The sequence below is a fragment of the Staurois parvus genome, unplaced genomic scaffold (assembly GCF_062004578.1).
Source record: "Staurois parvus isolate SC_StPar_1 unplaced genomic scaffold, SC_StPar_1.0 ptg000114l, whole genome shotgun sequence".
NCBI classification, from domain to species: domain Eukaryota; kingdom Metazoa; phylum Chordata; class Amphibia; order Anura; family Ranidae; genus Staurois; species Staurois parvus.
In genome coordinates, this window is record NW_028317910.1 from 547,093 (window position 1) to 570,247 (window position 23,155).

At 42.0% G+C, this 23,155-nt stretch overlaps 1 protein-coding gene across 4 annotated transcripts in view; it reads right to left on the minus strand.

Annotated features, from left to right (window-relative positions):
• The window catches only part of ITPR2 (inositol 1,4,5-trisphosphate receptor type 2), a 464,180-nt gene that overhangs the window by 238,308 nt on the left and 202,717 nt on the right, over positions 1–23,155 (minus strand). For all 4 annotated transcript variants that reach the window (XM_089671685.1, XM_089671684.1, XM_089671687.1 and 1 more), the window contains 8 exons: positions 21,535–21,676; positions 20,097–20,258; positions 17,835–18,007; positions 15,298–15,417; positions 12,513–12,698; positions 11,127–11,378; positions 6,838–6,982; positions 5,649–5,799 (listed from right to left, as the gene is read on the minus strand). In XM_089671685.1, the coding sequence (XP_089527811.1) occupies positions 5,649–5,799; positions 6,838–6,982; positions 11,127–11,378; positions 12,513–12,698; positions 15,298–15,417; positions 17,835–18,007; positions 20,097–20,258; positions 21,535–21,676 (1,331 nt within the window). The remainder of the gene's footprint in view (positions 1–5,648; positions 5,800–6,837; positions 6,983–11,126; positions 11,379–12,512; positions 12,699–15,297; positions 15,418–17,834; positions 18,008–20,096; positions 20,259–21,534; positions 21,677–23,155) is intronic.

Sequence of the window (23,155 nt, forward strand, 5' to 3'; positions counted from 1 at the left end):
AAAACCTTTTCATTCTCATTTCATACCGTATGATGTCTGTGCTTCTCTATGCAATGCGATGCTGAACCTTAATGATTGAAAGAACTGAAAGCCAATGAATGAAAGGGGCGGGCCAGGGACAGTCAGGATGACGAGGGAAGGGTTTGATGATCCTGGATATCCTTTCAGCCAGGAATGAGTTGGGCTCTCTCTGATTTGTTGCAGTGTCAAATTCACACTACTAGAAACTCACAGTGTGCAGTGAAATCAGAAAGCAATTTTAGTACAGGAGAGAGGAGCCTGTACAACTGTGCAAGACTGAAGGGAAGGCTGAAGTTCATCTTTAAACTTTGGTACCACAATGTAAACTCAGCAGAACAGCCATTAAGATTTGTTTTAAGTAAATGGAAGGGTTAGGTAAAGAAGTCAGACACAAAATTTGGTTTGAACAGTGCTGAGCAACATTTTGTAGATGTCTAGTGGTAGCCAACAATTATTAGCAAAATATAAAGGACAAATCTCTATTTTTCAGCTTAATTCCCACATAGACAGTAGTGAGAGATTACAGCTTGTACCTGAAAGCAGCCACTAACCACTGTTCATAGAAGGCCATGAGTGCATAAATTATTTTCCCTAAAGCTGGTCTCCAGGATATGCAAAAATTGTCTAGATACACGATTCGTGCTTATTCCTAGTTAAATCTTGGTGTATTTTTTGTAATTCATCCAGGACTGTGCAGTAATCCAGTGTGAAACGTTTCCTCTGTGCAGGAGCTTCCTATAATAAAGACCATTCACTTCTACTCTCTCTTCTTATGCTGGGTGATTGGTCCTGTCTCTGCCCAGAGCAAACTAAATGTAATCCAGTTAGGGTTTACATCTACACTCCAAATTATTTAAAGTGGTAGTAAAGTATTGGAATGTAAAATTCACTTACAGGCAGGATTTGTCATAAAGGACCCCCCTGACTGTCAGCAGGTAATGTGATCTGAGCTGTACATGTCAGTGCATACAAGTAGAGTATGACTTAAACCTGCCAGGGGACCAGCTATTTTGTTTATAGTAAATGACTTTAATGTATTTAAAATGGCGATAGCAAAATTGACTAATATATATGTAAAGATTACCATCCCACAATCACCTGCACAGAAGTACTGTAATCAGACAGTGGGAGTGGAACGTCCTGCACTGTGAGCCGATATGTGCTGCACAAGGGTATCAATCTAACATGTTTCAGGCACAGGGGATGTGTAAATTTCAACAGTGGCTGCACAAATCTACTCATACCGTGAATGATAAAACAGTTGAGATATGTATATAAACCTGGACTCCAAGCAAACAGCTAAATGCACAGATAAAATACATATAGTATAAGGGAGTTGTTTTACCTACCAAAGGGTCTGTATTTCTGTCCATCGAATCCTAAGATTTACACAGTTCTGCCACACAGAACAGGTCTTGTTCTTCCCTTGGCCTGTGATTGAATAGTGAAAGGAGAAGCAGTAGACTGAGGTGCGAATGACTCTGTCACTCTGCGTTCTCCTCCTATCTGCATGCTTTTTGCACTGCAGCACAACTGATTGGCTCCTTGTGCTACTTCTCCCTGTCCGTGTCTGAGCTCTTCTGGACAGCATAATACTCTGATACCAAGTAATACTCAGAAACTTTCACTGTTTGTATTTAACACGCATTTAAAGATTTATTAATGAATATAGAGCTGAATTAGTATGTATCTTTTATAACTGCCTTGGGTTCAGCTTTAGGAAGGAGTACTTCTTTAGGAATTATTGGCTCTTAGGGAAAACTTCTTTCCCTTTCTCTTTTCCAAAGAAGCCAAGTAGTATTCTGCATGATACAAATCGACAGTTTAAACTCGGGCTAATTAAGCGCCCAGAAAACTATTAAGACATGCAAGCAACGCAGCAAGCTGTCTGGAACGATCTAGTTTGCCTTTTCATGCGCACAATGAACTGGCGGTTCTTGATGCAAGGCTAGCTAATGACTGGCAAGACAATGGATGCCCTGGAGCCACTGCCGATGATATCAGCTCATTAACCTGCCAGCTGTATGAGTGACACATTCTACCTCTCAGGTTGAAAAGATATGATAAGAGCCAGCGACACACAAAGGGGAATACATACCATTTCAGACTCGCAGATAAGGAGGAAGGGAGGAAAAAAATGAAAAACGGCAAAAATTACAGCTGAAAAACACCGGGCAAGATTTATGGGCCACTGAGATGACTCAATAGCGCTAATATGGATATCTGAAGAGGCGGTGGACAATGTGCTGTCCGCGCACCTTCATGTAAGACAATGAAAGATGAATTTTAAGGACATGGCGGTGAAAATTAAATTTATCAGATTCTTTCAGCCTGAAGTTCAAAAAGTGCTGATAAGCCACAGAGAGAGAGAAAGAGATCATTAAGATCCTATAGTATTGCATAGAAGGTATTTAAATGTTCTATAATTGTTCTCAGATTAGCACAGAGGCCGGGGGCGGTGAAGGCATCCAGGTTACAAGTTTTGATAAGTAATAGGTAAAAGTTTTTTGAGACAATAATCAGATGGCATCAGAGAAGATTTCTAAAGATTATTATAGAACTTTTCAGATCAATGTTTGGGCAATGCTGAGCTCAGCTAAATCAAACTAACAGAGTTGTGGTACGGAGGGACCTTATCAATGTCAACTTCCTTTCAGAAGCTTTACAATCAGGCCTGGTGTAAAAGCCGCTTCTTCTGCATATGGGGCTCAAATGCACTTCCAGCACTGTCCTCCCACAAAACAATTCTTGCTGCTTAAGCGGTCAATCGCTATCAGGGTACCTTAGCCCTATCCAATTAGCAACTTTCAGAAAAGTATTAACTGGTGTTCTATTAACAAATCAGATTTGACACTCAGAAGTTATTTTTTCTGAGGTCAGGTTCACTTTAAAGTGGATGTAAACCCTAAAGCTAGTCATAGAGAAATAGAATTTTGTTCACTTCCTGCCGAATCAGCCAAAGTTCGATCTACAATGAAGTATATTTGTGCTGAAAAGTAGCACGTCCACATTTCTGACCGAGGCAAGATGTTCTCCAAGTCCCCTGCATGTGCGCAGATGTGCCACAGGTCCCGAAAGAGCCCTGCAGCACATCTATGCAAGCGTTAGGTTTCCCATCCATCTGTAAACGTGCATGGCTTCCCACATACGCGCAAAGACTGCTAACAGGCTAGTTTGAAACCTTCCCTGTCTGCACATGCATGGAAAACACCCTGCTTGTGTGCAGATGTACCCATGGGCTCTGCCAGGACCTTAAGCTCGGGCAGAGATCATGGGCACATCTGTGTATGTGCAATAATGGCAGCTCTGATAAAGTGGTTTATCATCTTTTTTTGTTTTATGGTTATTTGGATGAGTCAGGGACCCATAAAGTAATGGACCAACAGAACTAGCAAAACAGCCTGACAACCAGTCTATTCAGAAAAGGTCACCAATGGGGCCTCTACTTTTCTGTCCGAAAAAGTTCATTTAATAAACGCATTACTGTATTTGTTGGGTTTTTTTAGAACCTCTATTAGGTTTTTAATGCTTTAAAAGAAAAGGGGATATGGTAACACCAAATATTTAAATAGGGATGATGTTTATTAGATGCAGAGCTCTATGAAATATGTTTCGGGGGTTCAGTATGCCATCCTTCATTACGGCTTAATAATTTCTGAAGGGTATGTAAACTCTAACAACGAACTTCACTTATTTGCTCCTCTGTTAAGTTTACAGTTGAAATTGTTTTGTTATATCTGTTTGATAAATGCAAAAAATACCTGTTGACCCTGCCAGAAGCTTTGAGATGATAATTGCCTGTGTCTTCTGCCCATACTGACTGTTATTATTATTCTCAGCTATCTCTGAGGAGTACAGATTACACCCCCCCCCCTTCCCCCCGTTATAGAGAAGAATGCTCTCTAGTACTAACACCCTTCCTGTCTTGGGGTGACAATACTGCTCTCTCATAGATACAGTACAGTGAGTGTTGTCACCCTAGAACTGAATGTGTGTTACTATCATGATCACTAGGTAAAAAAAGAGTCAAAAAACAAAACAAATGCAGTCACCACATCTAAGGCTGTAAATTATATTGTTTTTTAGATTTGGATAGAGTGGTAATGGGTTGGAACCCTTGTCAGGTTTATATTGGTGTCTGAGGGAGGTTAACCCTCTCTATTTGCCCTGATCACCAAATTCAAAATTGTAAATTGCCACCAGAACAGGAATATAGGTGAAATCTTCCAATGAGGGCACTTGTTCTTATGACAACTACGAGGGGATTTAATCATGCTACTAAAATCAGAAGTGGTTTATAGTTTGGAGTAACTATTGATCATTAAACAGAATGAACACTTGACCCCCTATGATATAGGAATATAGGCTACACAGGAAACCTGTAGTATCAGTTATGCTCAAGGGAAGAAGTCGGAAGTGACGAAACGCGTCAGCAAAACCGGAAGGAGCAGCGCGGCCATCTTAGATGTGGTTCTTGAATAGGATGGACGGTTTTACCCTTTTATATGTAAGCAGATATTAAATTTTGAATTTTCATTCATTTACTCCACTGAGTCTTCTCTTCTCTGCCCTGTGAGGAGTGGGGAGGATTCCACTGCGTACTCCCTTAAGAGGAAAGCCATCTGGCATTTGGGATTGTGTGAAACGCCTGTGCAAGCTGCAAGAGGGTAATATCATGTTATCCTAGCAGAGTGGTGGCACCAATTTGGACTAGTGCACCTTATCACTAGTTGTATATTTTGGATTTGCTGTGATTTCACCTGTTGGAGTGATTAACTCACTATATCACAAGTTGAGTTGTGTAAATTTATTAAACTTCACGTGTGGGGCATATAGGTGGGTTCACCTCACACACATTGTTTATAATATTGTATAATTGGAGTTATTTATATTTATAATTTTTGTTTTATTTTACAAATATATTATCTCCTTTTTATTTTTTTTGTATGTCACGAGTGTTTTTGCATGACATCACAGATTATTATATTATTTGAAAGATAATGCACTATATTTAGTTTAAATTTTTTTGAGGTATCTTGGATTGAAGTGGCGAAGTAGATACTTATCACATTTGGAAGATTGAATAGTGTGGACATTTTGTGGACTTTGCATTGTGGACATTTCTTTGGATTTATCTTGGAGATTTGGAGTAGAATTTGAGTTTTGGGGAAAGATTGCAGAAAAGATTTATGATATTTGTAGTTTCAAGGGTGAAAGATTTACTTTTCTTTGGGGATGCACAGAGATTTTTGATTTGTCGGTCCAGTCATATCTGCCTTATATGGTCCTGAAACTATGGCTTTTTTTAGTGAAACGTAGGTTGATTTATATAAATTATTCAGATTTAGTAAAAAAACAGCCACTTGCATCTCAAACATATCTCACACTGACTAGAAATGAATGTATATGTATTTTGAACTGATCTCAGATTCAAGTCATTTTTCTGAGCTTACCTTGCTTCTTGGTTTGCAGCCTGTGTAATGCACCAATGACTGGACTGTGCAAAGCTCAAATATCAGTTTGTGGGTGGAGTTGCCCTATATGTTTTTTACAGACACTGATCATCCTTGTGCCTTTACATTTGCTGTTGGGACAGGAAAACATCAAAAAGCTGGTTCAAATCTCACCTCCATCCTGGAACTTGCTCAGCCGCTCTAGGTAGGAAGACATGGGGCTCTGGACAATGTCAAGAATAGCAAGAAGAGTCCGAGTTAGTCGTAGCAGCTCGCTAAAACTATAGAATCCAAAATAGATGAGATTTCGGGCCAGATGGACAACCTGGAGGAGAATGTGAAGGTTAATGGAAAAAACACTAGGCAAAACCATTTTTGGTCACATTCAGTCAATGCTCATGAAAGGAAACGTTTTTGTTAGGAGATGGTCACAGATGCCACTAGTGACCCGATTATCACTAGCGGCATTCAGATCAGGTGTATAGCTGCAAAATTGGTGCAAACCTAATTTCAATAAAGGTTCGTTTCAGCCTGCACTATATGGCCAAAAGTAATTGGAAACCCATTCAAATGACTGAGTTCAGGTGTTTCCAGTGAGGAGTTTAGACAACAGTGTGCTTCCAACCATATGGTAACAGTTTGGGGAAGGTCCTTATCTGTTGAACCTGACTGTGCCCAAATTTACAAAGCCAGCTTCCTAAAGACAAAAACTGATTGTGAGCCAGTTCTTGTCATCCTGACCTCCCAAACGCTCTTTTTGCTGAAAGGACACAAATTCTCATAGACATTTTCCAAAATTCCAATAGAAGGAGGTTGCAGTAGCAAATTTTATATCCATGGGCATCATTTTGGAATGATAAGCCCAACAAGCTCATAAACGGGTAATGGTCAAGACCTGGGATAAGTTCAGGTGTATTCGGACAGATGTCTGAACATGCATTAGCTATGCCGTCAGGAAGCTGTAACTGGAAACTGCCAATAATAAGCAGCCAAGGCATTCCCCATCCACAGACACACATATACAAAGGGCATGTATACGCATGGCCAGGGGTGGGGAATGCCTTGGCCACTTATGAATGGCAGTTTGCAGTGATAGCTCAGATGGTTATGGACTAGTACAGTATCTGAACACACCTGAACCCATCCCTAATCAGCATTTATAGAGGACTAAAACAGCAAATTATGTACAAAAAGGATGTGGGGATTGTGTTGGACCTCTGACATGGGTTTCAGGTATGCATTTGCATAATACATAAACATTAGAGGAGCCCCAGAGGTGCAAGGAACATTTCAATAGAAAAATGGTGCATAACATGTTTGCTACTGACAGGTTTCTGTTGAGACACAGACATAATCCCAGTACCTCAAAGGTTAATTTATTTTTCTCCTTGTCACCAAAGGGGAAAGGCTGATTCACAACCTCTTTGAGATATTCTTCCACAAACTCCATGGTCAGAGCAAATTTCCTCTTCATGTCATCCCGGGAAGAGTCAGTGAATGAGTCATAACTGAATATGATAGGAGATGGAAAACATTGTTACAGCTTGATCTACATAAAACTACAGACTTTCCAATAATTATCTATATGATGGCAAGAGGTGAAACTCCATTATATGGATACTGATATTTTTATTATAACCTCAGCTACTATGTAACGGTATGAGCAATGCAAAGCAACACAGTTTGCCATTGTTACATATTTACTGGGTTAAACATGTTTTTGCATGTCACATGTAGGGCAGCCCATTCATTTCAATAGGATGCCCTACATGTAAGACAAATTGCACAAAAGGAGTGCAAGAACCTTTTTTTAAATTGTGCTGCGCCATTACGTATTAATGGCACCACCGCATGCCTGCAAAAGGGATGCAAATTTTTTGCGCGTTGCAGGAACACAAGTATTTAAGGTTATAAGCAACGATCACCATTTACATGTTTATTAAGGGAAATACACAGGTTGCTAAAGCTGACCTCTCCTTTTGAAAATAATAGGTTGGCTAGTGCATTGCCAGGCTCCTGTAGACTCTTTTGGTCCAGCTCTATGTTTGCACTCAGGTACAGACCTACAGTTAGTGAGATGGAGGAAGTGTCACTAGACAGTTTGGTGATTACTGCACCTATGTTACATTGAGAACTACAATCCCTTCTGTTGCAGTTGTAGACAGCACATGTAGTTTATTCATTCACAGATCTCTGTGAATGAATAATGCAGATGTGTGTGCAGAGCCACAAAAATTTCAAAAGTGACAGTGGCTGCGAGGGAGAAGAAGTCCAGCAAACTGTCACTGGAAAGAAGGAGGGGCTGTATGGGAGTGGAGGGGTCCTATTTGCACCATGTTACACTTTGAGTGTGTGGCTCAATCAAGTCTTTTTTTTTTTTTCGTTCAAAAAGAATCATCTATGGGCTGCCTTACACTCAAATACGGATGTAACATGTAACATGGTACAAAAGGAGGACTAAGCCTTTAGGGACCTATTACACAGAACAGTCTACCTTTAGACAGTAGATCTTTACCTGTCTATCTTTAGCAGTACATTTGTTCTTTGTGCCAGAGGTAAAGCACTGGATATTGAGATAAAAATCTTCAGGTCTACTAAACTAATTAAACATAACCCCTACAATAAATTACACCCCTAAGCTCCCTTAACCCTTCCTTACCATGAGAACTTAAATTGGTTCGAAAGGCTCAAGGTTTTTTACCTTCATGCATTCTATGCATGAAGGTAAAAAACCTTCTGTGTGCAGCAGCCCACCCAGCCTCCCTAATACTTGCCTGAACCCCACTGCGATCCAACAATGTGCACAAGAGCCTCGGCTCCACAGGGATTCTCTTTCCACATTGGCTGAGACAGCAGCGTGAGCCATTGGCTCCCTCTGCTGTCAATCAGAGCCAGTGAGCCAAAGAGGAGAGAGCAGAGGGTAGGGCCGAGCCGCGGCTCTGTGTGTGAATGGACAAGCGGAGCAGTAGCTCGAGAGCAAGCCTGCTTGAGTGCCTCCATAGCAAGCTGCCTGCTCTGAGGGAACTTAGCAGGAGGGAGGGGCAATGAACACCGGCAGGGACCCAAAAAGAGGAGGATCAGTTCTGTTCTGTGCAAAACCACTGCAAAGAGCAGGTAAGTATAACATGTTTGTTATTTTTTTAAAAATGCTGCCTTTAATATCACTTTAACACTTTACCTATAATGAGCCCTAAACAGTTAACCTCTTGCCTTTCCTAACATTACATACTTGACCCTAAACCTATCCCATAATACACACCCCCAATCCTAACACTAACCTAACCCCTAACTTGAGCACCCAGGGCCCCGCATTCCCTGTATCTGGTCTCCCACAGTACACAGAACATGGAAATGCAATTATTTTAGTAAATATAAACTACTAAATACCTTTTCTAATCAGCAGTATATAGCAGTCTTGTGATTTCTGCCAGTGTCCGGCCAACACTGGTTAAAGCCTATAGGAGGAGTTTTCATTCTCCTCTTACTGTAACGAGGCAGAATGACCCCTGACCCTCTGCCTGGACAGTGCTGATTGGCCCCGTGCCAATCACATGTACCCTTCTCAAAAAAAAAAACCTCTCTAGCTATACACACCAAACTGAGCATGTGCAGAGTGCCTCCTAGGGCTCTGTACTATCAGATGGATTGGGAACTATGGAAAAAGGGGAGGATCAGAGAAGATAGGATCAAACAACCTTTTTACACAATGCAGATGCTTAACCCCTTAGGTTCCACAGTGAGTATAACAAACATGCTTTACTGCATATAGAGACTGATTTTACTGTTCTGGATTTAGTAACACTTTAAGCCTCCTCCCAACACTTAAAGTGGAAGGAAAGGCTATTCTTTACTATGCTTAAACCTGCTCCCACCTTCTTATAAATCTTATTCTCATTATCCTGGGAAAGGAAGACCCTCATAGTTACTTATTCTGAGGGCGCCCCAGTCACATGATCTCCTCGCATCAGGAGGAAGGTCAGGGAAGAGGAGGGGCAGCTGAAAACAGAAGCCCCATAGTAAGCCTATGGGTGACATAAGGACACAGGTATTGCTGTTGTTGTCTATGATCTCTCCTTTCCCCTGAAGCTGGCCACTGGGGAGACATATGACAGTACTGGAGCGCCCTCAGAATAGGTAAGTAGAGGCATAGAATAGGAGTTAGATGGGGGGAAGGTTTAGGCATAGTTAGGTATAGCCTTTCCTTCCATTTTTTAAGACCTAACACAAATCTAACCCATCACCTAAGCCGGGTGTCGGCAACCCGCGGCTCCAGAGCCGCATGCGGCTCTTTTTCACCTTGGCTGCGGCTCTGGAGCACACTGCCCACCAGGTGACAGGCAATAGGGCAGCAATGGGCAAACTACAGCCCGGCGGACCTTTTAATCCGGCCCGCGGAGCTAGGCTCCCGCTAGGCTCCTCTCACAGTCCGCCCTGAAGACCGGTGTAGCATGAAAATCTGTCTCCTATGAGGATCTGTCCCCCTCGACGTATCTGCACATGTGCCGGAGATCGCCGATCGGCTGCTAATGCCTGAAACTGGCACATGCGCAGATACGTCGAGGGGGACAGATCCTCATAGGAGACAGATTTTCATGCTACACCGGAACGGCGCGGGAACACGGCGAGAGGAACGCGCAGAGCAAAGGTAAGTGAATTGACACAGGGGGGACTTGGGGACTTAATATGGGGGATGAATTACTATATGGGGGATGAATTACTATAGGGGGGATGAATTACTATAGGGGGGATGAATTACTATATGGGGGATTAATTACTATATGGGGGATGAATTACTATATGGGGGATGAATTACTATGGGGGATGAATTACTATATGGGGGATGAATTACTATGGGGGATGAATTACTATATGGGGAATGAATTACTATATGGGGGATGAATTACTATGGGGGATGAATTACTATAGGGGATGAATTACTATATGGGGGATGAATTACTATGGGGGATGAATTACTATGGGGGATGAATTACTATATGGGGGATGTATTTTCAGTGTTAAAAATGTGGCTCTCAAAATAAATTTCAATCGTGGTTTTGGCGAGATTTGGCTCAGTTGGAAAAAAAGGTTGCCCACCACTGACCTAAGGCTATGATTGTGATTATGACGATACACTGTGGCCCTGATTAACCCTTTGCTTACTGGGCCCTTAAACCCCCTTCATGACCAGAGCGCTTTTTGCAATATATGCAGTGTCGGATTTGTTTTAAATGTTGCAATGGTTTTGCGGCTCCCAGTCTTTTTTTCCCTCTCGGAAACGGGTCCAAGTGGCTCTTTATGTCTTAAAGGTTGCAGACCCCTGACCTAAGCCCTAAAACTAATCATCTCCTATACTGCTGCAACACTGAAGCTCCCTTTTAACAGAAACCACGTGATCAATACCAAGTCATTGGAGTCACTGGAGGATGCCCAAAGTCTCACCTTCTTCATAGTAAATATTTTACAGCTTTACTATCTATTGCTACAGTTCAACAGTCCCATTCAGAAGGAGTCGATCATTAGATCAACTCCTCTCGAACAGGAATGGCCATAGATGGATGAAATTTTTAGTTGGTCCCTGCAGGGCCGGTGGAATTTTGATCCATCTATGACTAGCTTAATTCTGATCTAGGGAGACTGAATTAGTACACTCACTCATGGATGCTGATTCGTGTGGGAATTTCTGTCCACAGTCTGGCGTACTTCACAGGAACCACTGTTTCTTGAGGATCACGGTCCACGTGGATGTGCAGCATAAGACGGCAGAAGGAGGCACGTAGGTCATAAGGGAGGCTTTCGTCAGACATACAGCGAAGAATCAGATCTACAGAAAGCTGGGTGGAGATCTGGTTGATGGCAAGATACTGGCGGTCCAGGCACATTCGTGCAAACAGATTTAACTGATACCTTTGCCAAAAACAAACAAACAAACAAAAACTTAAAATTGTAAAGAAAATGTCTTTTAATTTTTTTCTTTTTAGATTATCTGAGAAAGGTTATTGCTCCAGAAAAGAGTAAACTTTTGGACAATTGTTTCATATTTCATATTAGGATAAGTAGAGGATTGTCTTGCAATTTGTGTTACTCCATCTGTATCTGGATTTCACAAAATCACAAGAAAAGGAATAACAATATCATCCCTAAATGGGGTGGGGGTCTTCCACGCCATCTTTCTGCACATACAATGCCTTCTCTACCCTGGCCATTTGACAACAATTCAAATCTCCATCTTTCTACCTCAAGTGATTAACACCTAAAGCCAGACACAGATGGATCAAATCTCAGCCGGTTCAGCAGGGACCGGCAGAGATTCAATCCACCTATGGGCAGGCTGATTGTACCCAAGTTGATTGATGTCAGATTCTTAGCATGCAATTATTGCCAGCGGCTATAGCCACTAGCAGTATTCACTGTGCTCCGCGGGAGGGATTCCCCCTTCAACACTGACTGGATGATGGGGGAATTGAGCGATTGTCTTTCCTGTAACCCATGGTTGCAGGAAAGAAAATCGCATGATCTATGGCCTACCTAACTCAAGCATTGGGCCATCATGAGATAAGAATATGTAATTAGTATTGGATGATTTCAAAGACTGTCACATCTCCCATCCTGTTCATGGACAACCAACATCTGCCTTGGCACTTTTAAGGGTGATAATATTAAGCTGAGTGACCCGTGTTGCTATAATTACTGGTGTTCCTAACACCTACTAAACCTAGGAAATCATTAGAAATGTCCTCAACATTACAGAACAACTACTAACTACTACTAGGTATACCATGAACTGGAGGAACAGCAACCTTCACAGACAAGGAGCAGTAAAGCACAACAGCTGCAAAGCAGGAAGCAGAGCCTGAGTAAGTAATGAGCAAATATGGCTGCCCCCATGTACATAAACAGTATGACTTAAAATCATACACTGAAACAAGGTTTTACAATGCTAATACCACAGAAAAGGTATTCAATTCAAGCATATACAAGTGTATCTACAGAAAACGGAAAGACTACACATCCCATTTAAAGGTGTATCATGGTATTCACCTGTAGTAGTTTAACACTTCCAGGTCAGCTTTAGTTCCCTCTTTAGCTTCCTGTGCCAGGTGCCGGATGGCTTTACCATGTGGCTCTTTATTGCTGTCAATCCAATATAACCAGACTTCTTCTTCATCAATGTCATCCGCGAGCACGGAGCACTCCAGGGGATTGTCCATCTGCATGGAGACCAGTCTGGAAACACAATAAGTCATGCCTGTCAACGTCAAACTAAGGGATGCAGTACAATCTAGCAGTTCTTTGTACAGCAAACCAATAAAGTGTTGCAGCGAGTGATCAAATTATATTGCAGGTTGGTCCACTAATTGTATTATGGCATTTAGAGGAAAAGTCAGAACTTTGGTATTTACATTTGGGGTGTGTCAGCACTTTTAGGGCATGCACTTGGAAAGATTTTAGATGGAAAAAAAAAAAAAGTTTGCTAAGGAATCTTGAGGTGCCTGCTATTAGACAATTATGTTAAGTGCATCCATTTTGATACTGTCAGATTTACTAAAGCAAATAAAATTGCAGAGAGATGGAAAGAGATCTCATTTTGTTTTTTGTGGCCCTGAAGCATTCGGTTCTGTCCTCTGCATAAATATTCCAAAGTTAAAACATCACTTAAAAAGTTACTAAACCCACAACAGTAAAATCAATCTGTATATTCAGTAAAGCATGCTTGTTATACTCACTGTGGAACCTAAGGGGTTAATCCCCTGCATTGAGTAAAAAGTATGTTTGTCTCTGATCCTCCCCTTCTTCCACAGACCCCAACCCATTTGCTGATAGAACAGAGCCTTGGGGGCAACTTACAGATGCTCAGTTTTTATTCTTGGAAGAGTGCATGTGATCAGCACTGGGCCAATCAGTGCTGTCCAGACAAAGGTTTAGGGGTCCTGCGGTCTCATAGGACAATCAGGAGAGAATGAAAACTCCTCCTACAAGCTTTAATCAGTGCTCTGCTGGACACTGATAGAAGTCACAAGACTGCTCCAACTGCTGATGAGTAAAGGTAGATAGCAATTTATATTTATAGTACTAAAATAATTGCATTTCCATGTTGTGTGTACTGTGGGAGACCAGATATAGTGAATGCAGGGTCATGGGTTTAGTAACACTGTAACCTCTTGCCGACCGCGCATAGCGGAATGACGGCTTCACCGCAGCCGGCCAGTTCTGAGTGGACGTCATATGACGTCCTCCCAGAACGCGCTCTCCTGCGCGCCCCAGGGGGCGCGCACCCGGCGATCTCCGTGATCGCTGTGTCCTACGGACACAGCTGATCACGTGATGTGGTGAAAGGCCGATCCCACCGGCCTTTTACCACGTGATCAGCGGTGTCCAATGACACGCTGATCACAGGGAAATGCAAGTGCCGGTTCTCGGCTGCACTTTCCTCACGCTGTCAGATCGTGAGGAAAGTACTGCCGAGAACCGGCAGTTGTCAGAGCGGGGATCGGCACCGATCATCAGGGCACTGATGATCAGTGCCCTGATGATCGGTGCCCAGCAGTGACACCCGCAAGTTCCGCCCAGCAGTGCGCCCACTAGCCCCGCCCACCCGTTCCCAGCAGTGCCCCCACCTGTGCCCAGCAGTGCACCCACCTGTGCCCAGCAGTGCACCCACCTGTGCCACTCTGCAGTGCCACCTACCTGTGCCCAGAAGTGCCACCTACATGTGCCCAGCAGTGCCACCCACCTGTGCCCACCCACCTGTGCCCACCAGTGCCACCCACCTGTGCCCACCAGTGCCACCCACCTGTGCCCACCCACCAGTGCAGCCCAGCAGTGCTGCCAGTCAGTGCCACCAGTCAGTGCCCAGGGGTTGTGCCAGTCAGTGCCGCCAGTCAGTGCCCAGAAGTGATGCCAGTCAGTGCCGTCTATCAGTACCCATCATCAGTGTCACCTATCAGTGCTGCCTATCAGTGCTGCATATCAGTGCCGCCTATCCGTGACCCCTAATTAGTGCTGTGTATCAGTGCCGCCTATCCGTGCCACCTCATTAGTACTGCCTATCAGTGCCCTTTAGTGCTGCCTATCAGTGCCCATCAGTGCCGCCTATCAGTGCCCATCAGTGCCGCCTCATCAACGCAAATCAGTGAAGGAGAAAAAATACCTGTTTGAAAAATTTTATAAAAGAAACAAATAAACTTTTTTTTTTTTTCAAATTTTTTGCACTTTTTTTAATTTATAGCGCAAAAAGTAAAGCGCCCAGTGGCGATTAAATACCACCAAAAGAAAGCTCTATTTGTGAGAAAAAAATGATCAAAATTTCATATGGGTACAATGTTGCATGACCGCGCAATTGTCAATCAAAGTGCGGCAGCGCTGAAAGCTGAAAATTGGCCTGGTAAGGAAGGGGGTATAAGTGCCTGGTAGGCAAGTGGTTAAAGACCAGAAATATTGCTTGGTATAAGATATTATTTGAATGGTACATGAATATTTTGAAAAGCTAGAGGATTGTCTAGCCCCCAATTTGGTTTGTTATAGGTTGGCCTAGTGCTCTTGCTTGCTTGAAAACAGTTACATCTAGCATTGTGAATGCTATCACAATCTAACTCAGTATAGGTTACATAGTGGTGTGAATGTATTATGATTTGCTACAGGATATGAAAAAGATAGAAAAGGCTGCATTTCTGCACGCCCCCACACCCCACATTGTTAAAACCAAAAATCTGGTTACACATTCAAAAAAAAAAAAAATATATAAAAGGCACTCAAACCCTGAAAATAAGGTCCTGGGAGTGAGCTCTCTATGTGAGAGTCTGAATTACAGCAGTCAGGTACTTACTTGGTCTGAATAAGGATATCAGCGTTTCCTGGGCTTAACATGAATTTACAGATCAGTTCCTGAGTTACAGGTATGGCAGTTGTGTTTGATACACACAGATCTGACAAATAATCAAGGAATCTAAAGAACAAGAACATGAAATCTTTATTAGGTCATACATCCTCAAGCAAATCACACCTTTGCATATAATAGAAGAAAAGGGCCCATTCATATAGGTTTCCATTTATATCTATGGAAGATGGGCTGTCTATAAAACACAGCTAAAATGGGTTTGCCCATTATGATGATGATGGGAATCCCTCATAATGGGCAAAGCAGGTGTGCAGACCTGGGAACTCAGCTCAGGGGTGATGGTAACCCGTGATACTGGACACAGCAGTTGTACAGACTCAGGAACTCAGCACAGGAATGGTGAGAACCCCTCATAATGGGACACAGAGCTTTGCAGTGTGAATGGGACACAAAGAAATCAATTGTTTTCTCTGTCCTTGCAGTGACCAAAGTTTACAATGCAGTAAAACACTGGCCACTGCACATAGCGTGAATTCAGCCTTAGGGCTTATGCACACAGGGCTTTAAAAAAAGCAGCTGTTACAGGCATTGAATGTATTTTTTTCAGACTGTAAAAGCATCTCTATTTCAGGCTTTCCATGTCCATGCACACATAGACATTTACAGTTGTATTAGCAAAAGAGCTTCTACAGGCTGAAAAAAAAAATGAAAACACCAAAGGAGGGTTCAGGAGAGAAGTTTTTTGAGCAGAAAAAACGTGGAACGTGCCTAAATTAATACTCTGGACAATAGAAAGCATTAATGCTCAAACACTAGACGCACTTAAACGCTTGTGCAATACCCGGCTTTTTAAGGAGCTTTTTTTCCTGCCAGGAGTTCTGGTGTTCAGAGGGGTTAAACAGATGTCCTGTGCATGAGACCTTACAGTGGTATGCCAGCCAAAACGTTTTCTTTTAAACAAAGTTTTAAATGGTTGCAGACTTGGTTAGTTGTCTCTAGACTAAAGAATGAGGGTAAATCTCCCAAATTAGAACAGATATTGTAACTCTTCTGACTATCCAAAACTAAATAATAAAAAGCTTTGGCTGCAGTTGGACTTTTCTGTTGCGTATTATATCTCACTGGATGTAGCAATTTAAAGTGCTATTAAAGGCAATATTTAAAAAAAAAAAATTGACATATTTACCTGCTCTGTGCAGTGGTTTTGCATAGAGCATCCCCGATCCTCTTCTTCTCAGTCTCCCGCCGATGCTCCTGGCCCCTTTCTCCTGCCAAATGCCCTGTGTGTCCATTCATACACAGAGCCATAGCTCGTCCCTGCCTCCTTTCAATGGCTCCCATTGCTGCTTCAGCCAATGAAGAGGGAAAGTCCCAGGAGAGCTGAGGCTCTCGTTCACATTGTTGGATCGTGATCGGGCTAAGGTATTAGGGGGAGCTGGGGGTAGAGGGGGGAGCTGCACACGGAAAGATTTTTACCTTCATGCATTCTTTGAGCCTTTACAACCACTTTAAAGATACCCTTTCATCACACCATTTCATTTCAACGAAAATCTTCTCATAGGATTAAATGTGCATTGAACATATTTTATGCATGTTGTTTACCCCAGCAGACTCACAGCTGTCACTCAAGTGACAATCTATAGCAGGGGTCTTCACACTTTCTAACCAAAGGGCCAGTTTATTGTTCTTCAGACTTTAGGGGGGCCGGACTGTGGTCAACAGCAGTGGTAATTTACCTGTCACCAGTGGGAGTAAACATTGCCACATTTTGTATTAGGGGGAGGAACAGTGCCCCATTGTTGGTATCATTGTGAGGAATACTGCCCCATTGTTGGTGTCAGTGGGAGAAATGGTGCCCTATTGTTGATGTCAGTTGGCAGAAGAGTGTCTTGTGTCAGTGGAAGGAAAAGTGCCCCAAGGGCCGGATAAAGGCAAGCAAAGGGCTGCTCCAGCCCCGGGCCACTGGAAATCACTACTCTATAGTATTCCCACTAACCTTGAAAGCTACAAAAAGGTCATGTAAAGAGGTGAAAGGAGGGATGGAGGAGCTGGGCCAATACAGAGATTAATAAGACCCCCCAGAAGAGATGAGGGCTATGACGTGCACGGAAGGAGAGGGTATGCTAGGGAATTCACTCTTCCCGATAAAGTCAAATTTTCGAGCAAGTTCAAAGGCACATTATAAGTGGGTAAAAATAAATAATTCATAAAAAGAAAAAGCATTGCAAGTAAGCAATTTAAAATACTGGATTTTTTTTCTGTTTCTGTTAAAATACTGAATTTTTCTGTAATTTTACCTACACTTTTTAGGTTGCTAATTGGTCTCTATAGTTTTTTGTGTAAATGTGGAAAACTGATTAAAATTGATTTGAAATCTAATAATACACTGACTGATAAGAATATTTAATTAAATATAAATATATTTTAAACGCTTTATACAGTGGTTAGTGTTTCACAGAAACATGATGAATGCATTATTTTGTGAACTTTTATACTCATTGATATTGAGACGCTCTTGCACTGACCTCGGCTCTCGGTTCCGTCTCAATAAATTCACGAAGGTCTCAATCTCCTTGGCAGTGATGTGTTTCTCCAGCAGTTTGCGGTTGTTGTGTAAGAGAGCAGTGATGGTGTCTTCTGCCAGGATGTCGTATCCAATCTGTGACTGCATGATGCAGAAATGCTTGGCAATATATTCCTGGGAAGAGAAGAATGTAAATTGTGTTAGTGTCTGTGATTATGGATGGAAGGATCTGGACGGATGTCCATGCTGTTGCCGCCTTCATTACTAAATGCTCTATTTGCAGTCCTTGTGACTTTATCCCACCCTAAACTAACACACTGCAAGCCCTCGGGGTACTGATATAAATTCTAACATGTGAAAAGCTGCTTGCATAGAAAGGGGACACAAAGTTTGAAGAATCACATGACCAAGCAATAAAAAAACTCTCTTATAAAAAAAGTTAGAAATGTTTAACCTCTTCCTGCCCACCCCAGCATCTCTTTAAAAGGTTCTAAATGCCTGGGGTGAAGGGGGAGTAGGAAGGATCAGCGATCATGTGACTACTGTGATTGGTTGTCACAGTGGTTACATGATTGGGAGCCGTTCCCTTTGGCTATTGCTGGTGGGAAACAAAAGCTGTCTTTACCAGTTTGGTCTTTGTGCCGGGAGCACCCAGTGAATGAGTTCTCAGCACTGGAACATCGTCTGCCCAGTGACGCATGTGTTCAGCGTGTTGGCATCAAAACCCACCCTTCTGTATTAAAGACCGGTCACTATTGCTCTCTCACCTTGTGCAAGGTAATTGGTCTTTCCTCTACCCCCTTCTGTAGCTTTCTGCAGACAACCTGTAGTAGGTGGAGCCTTCTGGGCCCCTCCCATAGCTTTTCTCTAAGCACAGGATATATAAAGCAGAGGGATGATGTTACTGCTACTTTTACAAAGTAACATGGGTTACATGCACAGGTATTTGGTCCACACAAAGTGGATTCTTTGTGACTATTGTGAAATATATATAAGTGAAAGTGATTGTGTTGGTGTTCAGGATTAAAATAATTAACATAATTAAGTATTTACCATGAAGAAAGCATGCATAACAAGAAAGTCAGAGTAAAGTCATAGCTTCTAATCTGCATACTTGTTTCAGGTACTGTAAAGAGCCATGTACACATGATGAGAATATCGGACAAATGATCGTCCGTTTCTTTCTTTTTTTTTTTTTGCTAGTTGAAAATGATGAGGTTACGAAAGTTACAAAAAATTTTGTTTGACAGAATAAAAAATTGGAAGTGATGTAATATATTTGTATTGCATTTTCGGCCGAAAACTGTACTTATGAATAAAAAATCATTCAATATGGTATCGTACGAGAAAAATGTTCATGCTTGTCTCTTAATAATCCAATAATTTCAAACAAAAGCTGTGTACTAATGATCAGATTACCATATGATCACTTCGAAAGCTTTATTTTTCGTACAATTTTCTGATTGTGTGTACTAAGCTTAAGTGGCTTGGAAAGTGCTGGATCACCATAAGAGCCATAGAATCAGTATTTCAAAAGGGATCAGCAACAGAAGCTTTTACACCTCCTCAGTGCAAGTTTCCTAAAAGCGAAACTCCGGTCAAAAATTACCATGTGGATGTCTCCCCTGTATATTCATAATTTAATGTTCATTTAGTCTACGGGAATTTCTTACCGTAAGCCACAGACGATTTGAATCTTGGCCGGGGACAAGCAGGGACTGGCTGAGATTCGAACATGTATAGATGGACTGAATGTACCCAAGTTGACCGCTCAATCAGCTTAGGTACAACCAGCCTGTTGGATTTTACATGCTCTTATAGCCGCAAGCAGTAATCACTGTGTTCTCCTTGGCTGTATGGGGACTCCCCCTCCTCATTGGCTGAGACAGCAGCAGAAGCCCATTGGCTCCTGCTGCTGTCAATCACAGCCAATGAGGCAACAGCAGGGCGGAGCCAAGGCTCTGCGTCTTACAGACGCATAGCGCTATGGCTCTGGAGCGAGTACACAGCAGTGCCCTCAGGGCAGCTTTCTCCGGGGGCACTGCTCGAGAGGAAGGAGCCAGGAGCACTGGCAGGGGACCCCAAAAGAAGATCAGGACAGCTGTGTGCAAAGCTACTGTAAGAGCAGGTAAGTATGACATGTTTGTTATTTTATTTTTACAAATTAAACTTTAGTATCATTTTAAGGCATAGGATCAACACAATTAAATATGCCTGCATACAACTAATATGGCCTGAAAGCTTCTCTAGCAGGAACGCTAACCTGGTTCTTCCGGTAGTCTTGCTGAGAGTGCCTCAGGACACGGTAGCAAAGTCGCAGGATGTACTTGTAAGGGGCATATCTCTGATCTCCCAGATCTTCAAGACGCAGCATGGAGCCTTCACCAGCTTTGTCTTTGAATGGTGCCTTCAAGATGCCAAAAATCTGAGGAAACACATTAGAAAACAAAGCAAGTGTTGTCATTCCTTGGATAAAACAAAGGCAACAGTTTTTTCTTCCAAAATATTCAACTGTAACTGTGTTTCACACTTCCTAACTCATGAACTGCCCAGAGAAAGAATGAAAGGAATTAACAAAATGACTACTCTTTAGGAGTCATAGGAAGCTTTTCAGGAAACCAGAGACTCAGTCTGAGTCTTATTAGCATAGTGAATTGAAGAAGGTGTCCCTAAGCCCAAAATGTATTATAGATAGCCAAAACAAACGTTAAAGTTGCTAATAAAAGATCTCTGAATATCTTCTTTGCATTATACATAGAACTTGCTTTTCATGTACAAATCAGATATCCACAGTGGACACCTCTTGATGCTGCACACCATCCAAGCATTTAGGTCTGCTGTTAGGATACATCTCTTTTTTCATGCTTTCTTTCTCTTGGTTTTCTGATGGGAACTCTTATTTCAAGGGTAACTCAACTGTTAACAAATTATAGGAAATTTCTGTAGAAGCCTTTTCATAATTTAGGATTAATAATTAAGGCCTAATTCAATCTATAACCATCTTTGGTTTCCAAAACTATCAGAAAATGTTTCCTTGCATAGGAAAGTCCTGTGCATTGTAGGAGTAAATAGCATAAATGTCATTAACTGTTCATGTGATTGGCTCACTGCTGCTCAAGTGACTATAGTAGGCAGACACATCACCCCCACTTAGAACTAAAATGAAATAAGAGATCAGCGTAATCCACATGTTCTGGTACAATGGCTGATGGTTTGTGCAATGAAGTCTGAGAACATCTTCGGAAAGTAACAGACTAGGGGAGATTATTTTTGCTGAGCATACATGGAGTTACACTTTAAACTTCCAAATAGTTGTTCTTTAGTCTAATTAAAGTTGAATTTCGGGGCTATAAATAAAGGCAACAGTCAAAATAACACACCTGGAACATATAAGCAGATGTTAGATACACAGGGATGAATGTTTAAGGTTTCCAGGGCACAAAAAGGGCAGAAAGGTGCCAGGGGAAGTGGCACTTTGGCAGCCATGCAGGAAAATCAAGATGACATATAAACATGCCACAATCTGATTGGCTGGATATACATGTAACCCTATTTTAGCCAAGAATGCATTCATTTTACTTTTTTGTTTCTTTTATCTATTCATTTGGAGTTGCCAGTTATATCAACCAAAAGGTTCCACACATGCACTTTTCTGCATTTCATGTGAATGCATGGCTTTCTTTTAATTTCTGATTGCCCACCTGAGCTAAAATATTCTGCTCCCTCATTAACTTTTGCCTTTCTCGGTTGGGTTTGGTGACGACTACATCCAGCACTTCCTGTCCATTGTTTGGGACTCCAGCAACAAAAAATATCAGATCTTCCAAAAGTTTGGTTACAAACCTGAACAGAGAGAAAACAATAATCATACAGAGGACAACACATGGCAGACCAACTTCTGAAAACATTTAACAAACCACCTATTTAATATATACTCGCTTTGTGAATTTTGTAAACCGAGACAGAATGAATTCACTTTATTTTGATTCACATTCAAAAATGGGTGTTTGTGCTGTTTAATGGGACAAAAAAGAATTGCTGTCCCGACTGTAAAATCTTCTTCTTAAAGTCAATGGAGGGACACAGGAAGTCTTCACCTTCGGGTTACACTGCCGCCTACAGGATGATCAGACACTGGCAAACACACAAAAAAAAAACCATAGGCCAGCCCAGAATAAACATTCCTACTATCAGTATGCCTACATTTTGTAGCAAAGTAGTACTGACAGCATAGCCATAAAAACTGAAGGTTGGACCTATGTCTCTCAATGGACTCCAGGAAATGGATTTTCCGGTACAAAAATTATGATTTCTTTCTCCTTCATTGAGAGACAGAGGAAGTCTTCACCTTTGGGACATCCAAAAGCAGTTAAACTGAGGGTTGGGCGACACAGCAAACAATTATCAATAGCCCAATGTGAACATAAGAAAAAAACTGGGAACTGTATCTGACACCAGAAGAAGCCACAAACTCCACCTGGTAGCAAAAAAAATGTGAGAACAGAAGACAAGATGATAGCCTTGCATAAAGAACCAATTCCTGAAGCAGGAAGATAAAAAGAAAAAAAAACTCACAAAACTAGTGAAATATTTCCTGACAGGGAAAAGAGAAAAATGATCTGTAAGACCATAAACCTTGAAGCTGTTGTATCTGATCCATCCAAAAGATCCATTCAGAATGGTGGTATAAGAACTTGATTATCCTTCAGGGTCCATCCAAGATAGCTAAAAGGGAGTCAGTAGCTGAGAGATAGAGACTCACTGCCTGAATTGTCAATCAAAGAAGAAAAGCTCCTCTCTGAGAACTGTGCCTGAGGCCACTGAGGAAAAGTTCAAAAGCTTCCTATATCCGAAGAAGGTTGTAGGCCCCAACTCACCTGATCCCATTACAGGACCAAATTTAAAAATGAAGAAAAAAAAAAGTTCTATCTTCTGAAGGGTTCTAGAAGTATAGTGGGCGGAAGAGTAAAACAACAGCTTGGATATTCATGGGTCTCCAGCCAATCCCTGGGGAGGGGTGCCCAGAAGGAGGAGAGAAAGTCCATAAATACTGGCAATCTAGCAGCACATTCTAGGGCCCAGCCATTAGGAAGAGATCACTGTGGTGAGACAGACTTGGTCAGCAGGGAGTAAAGAGCCAGGAGTTCTGGAATAAGGAAGCTCTATGTGCTGGGACTGAGAACTTTTTGTGAAAGACAGCCAGGAGCTGTACTATTACTACTATTACTTTCAATTGAGAGAAAGTACATTGCAGCCTAAAGTTGTGTAACATAGCTTGCATTCAGTCCAGACAGCCAGAGATTTAGCAGTTCTCAGTTGTTC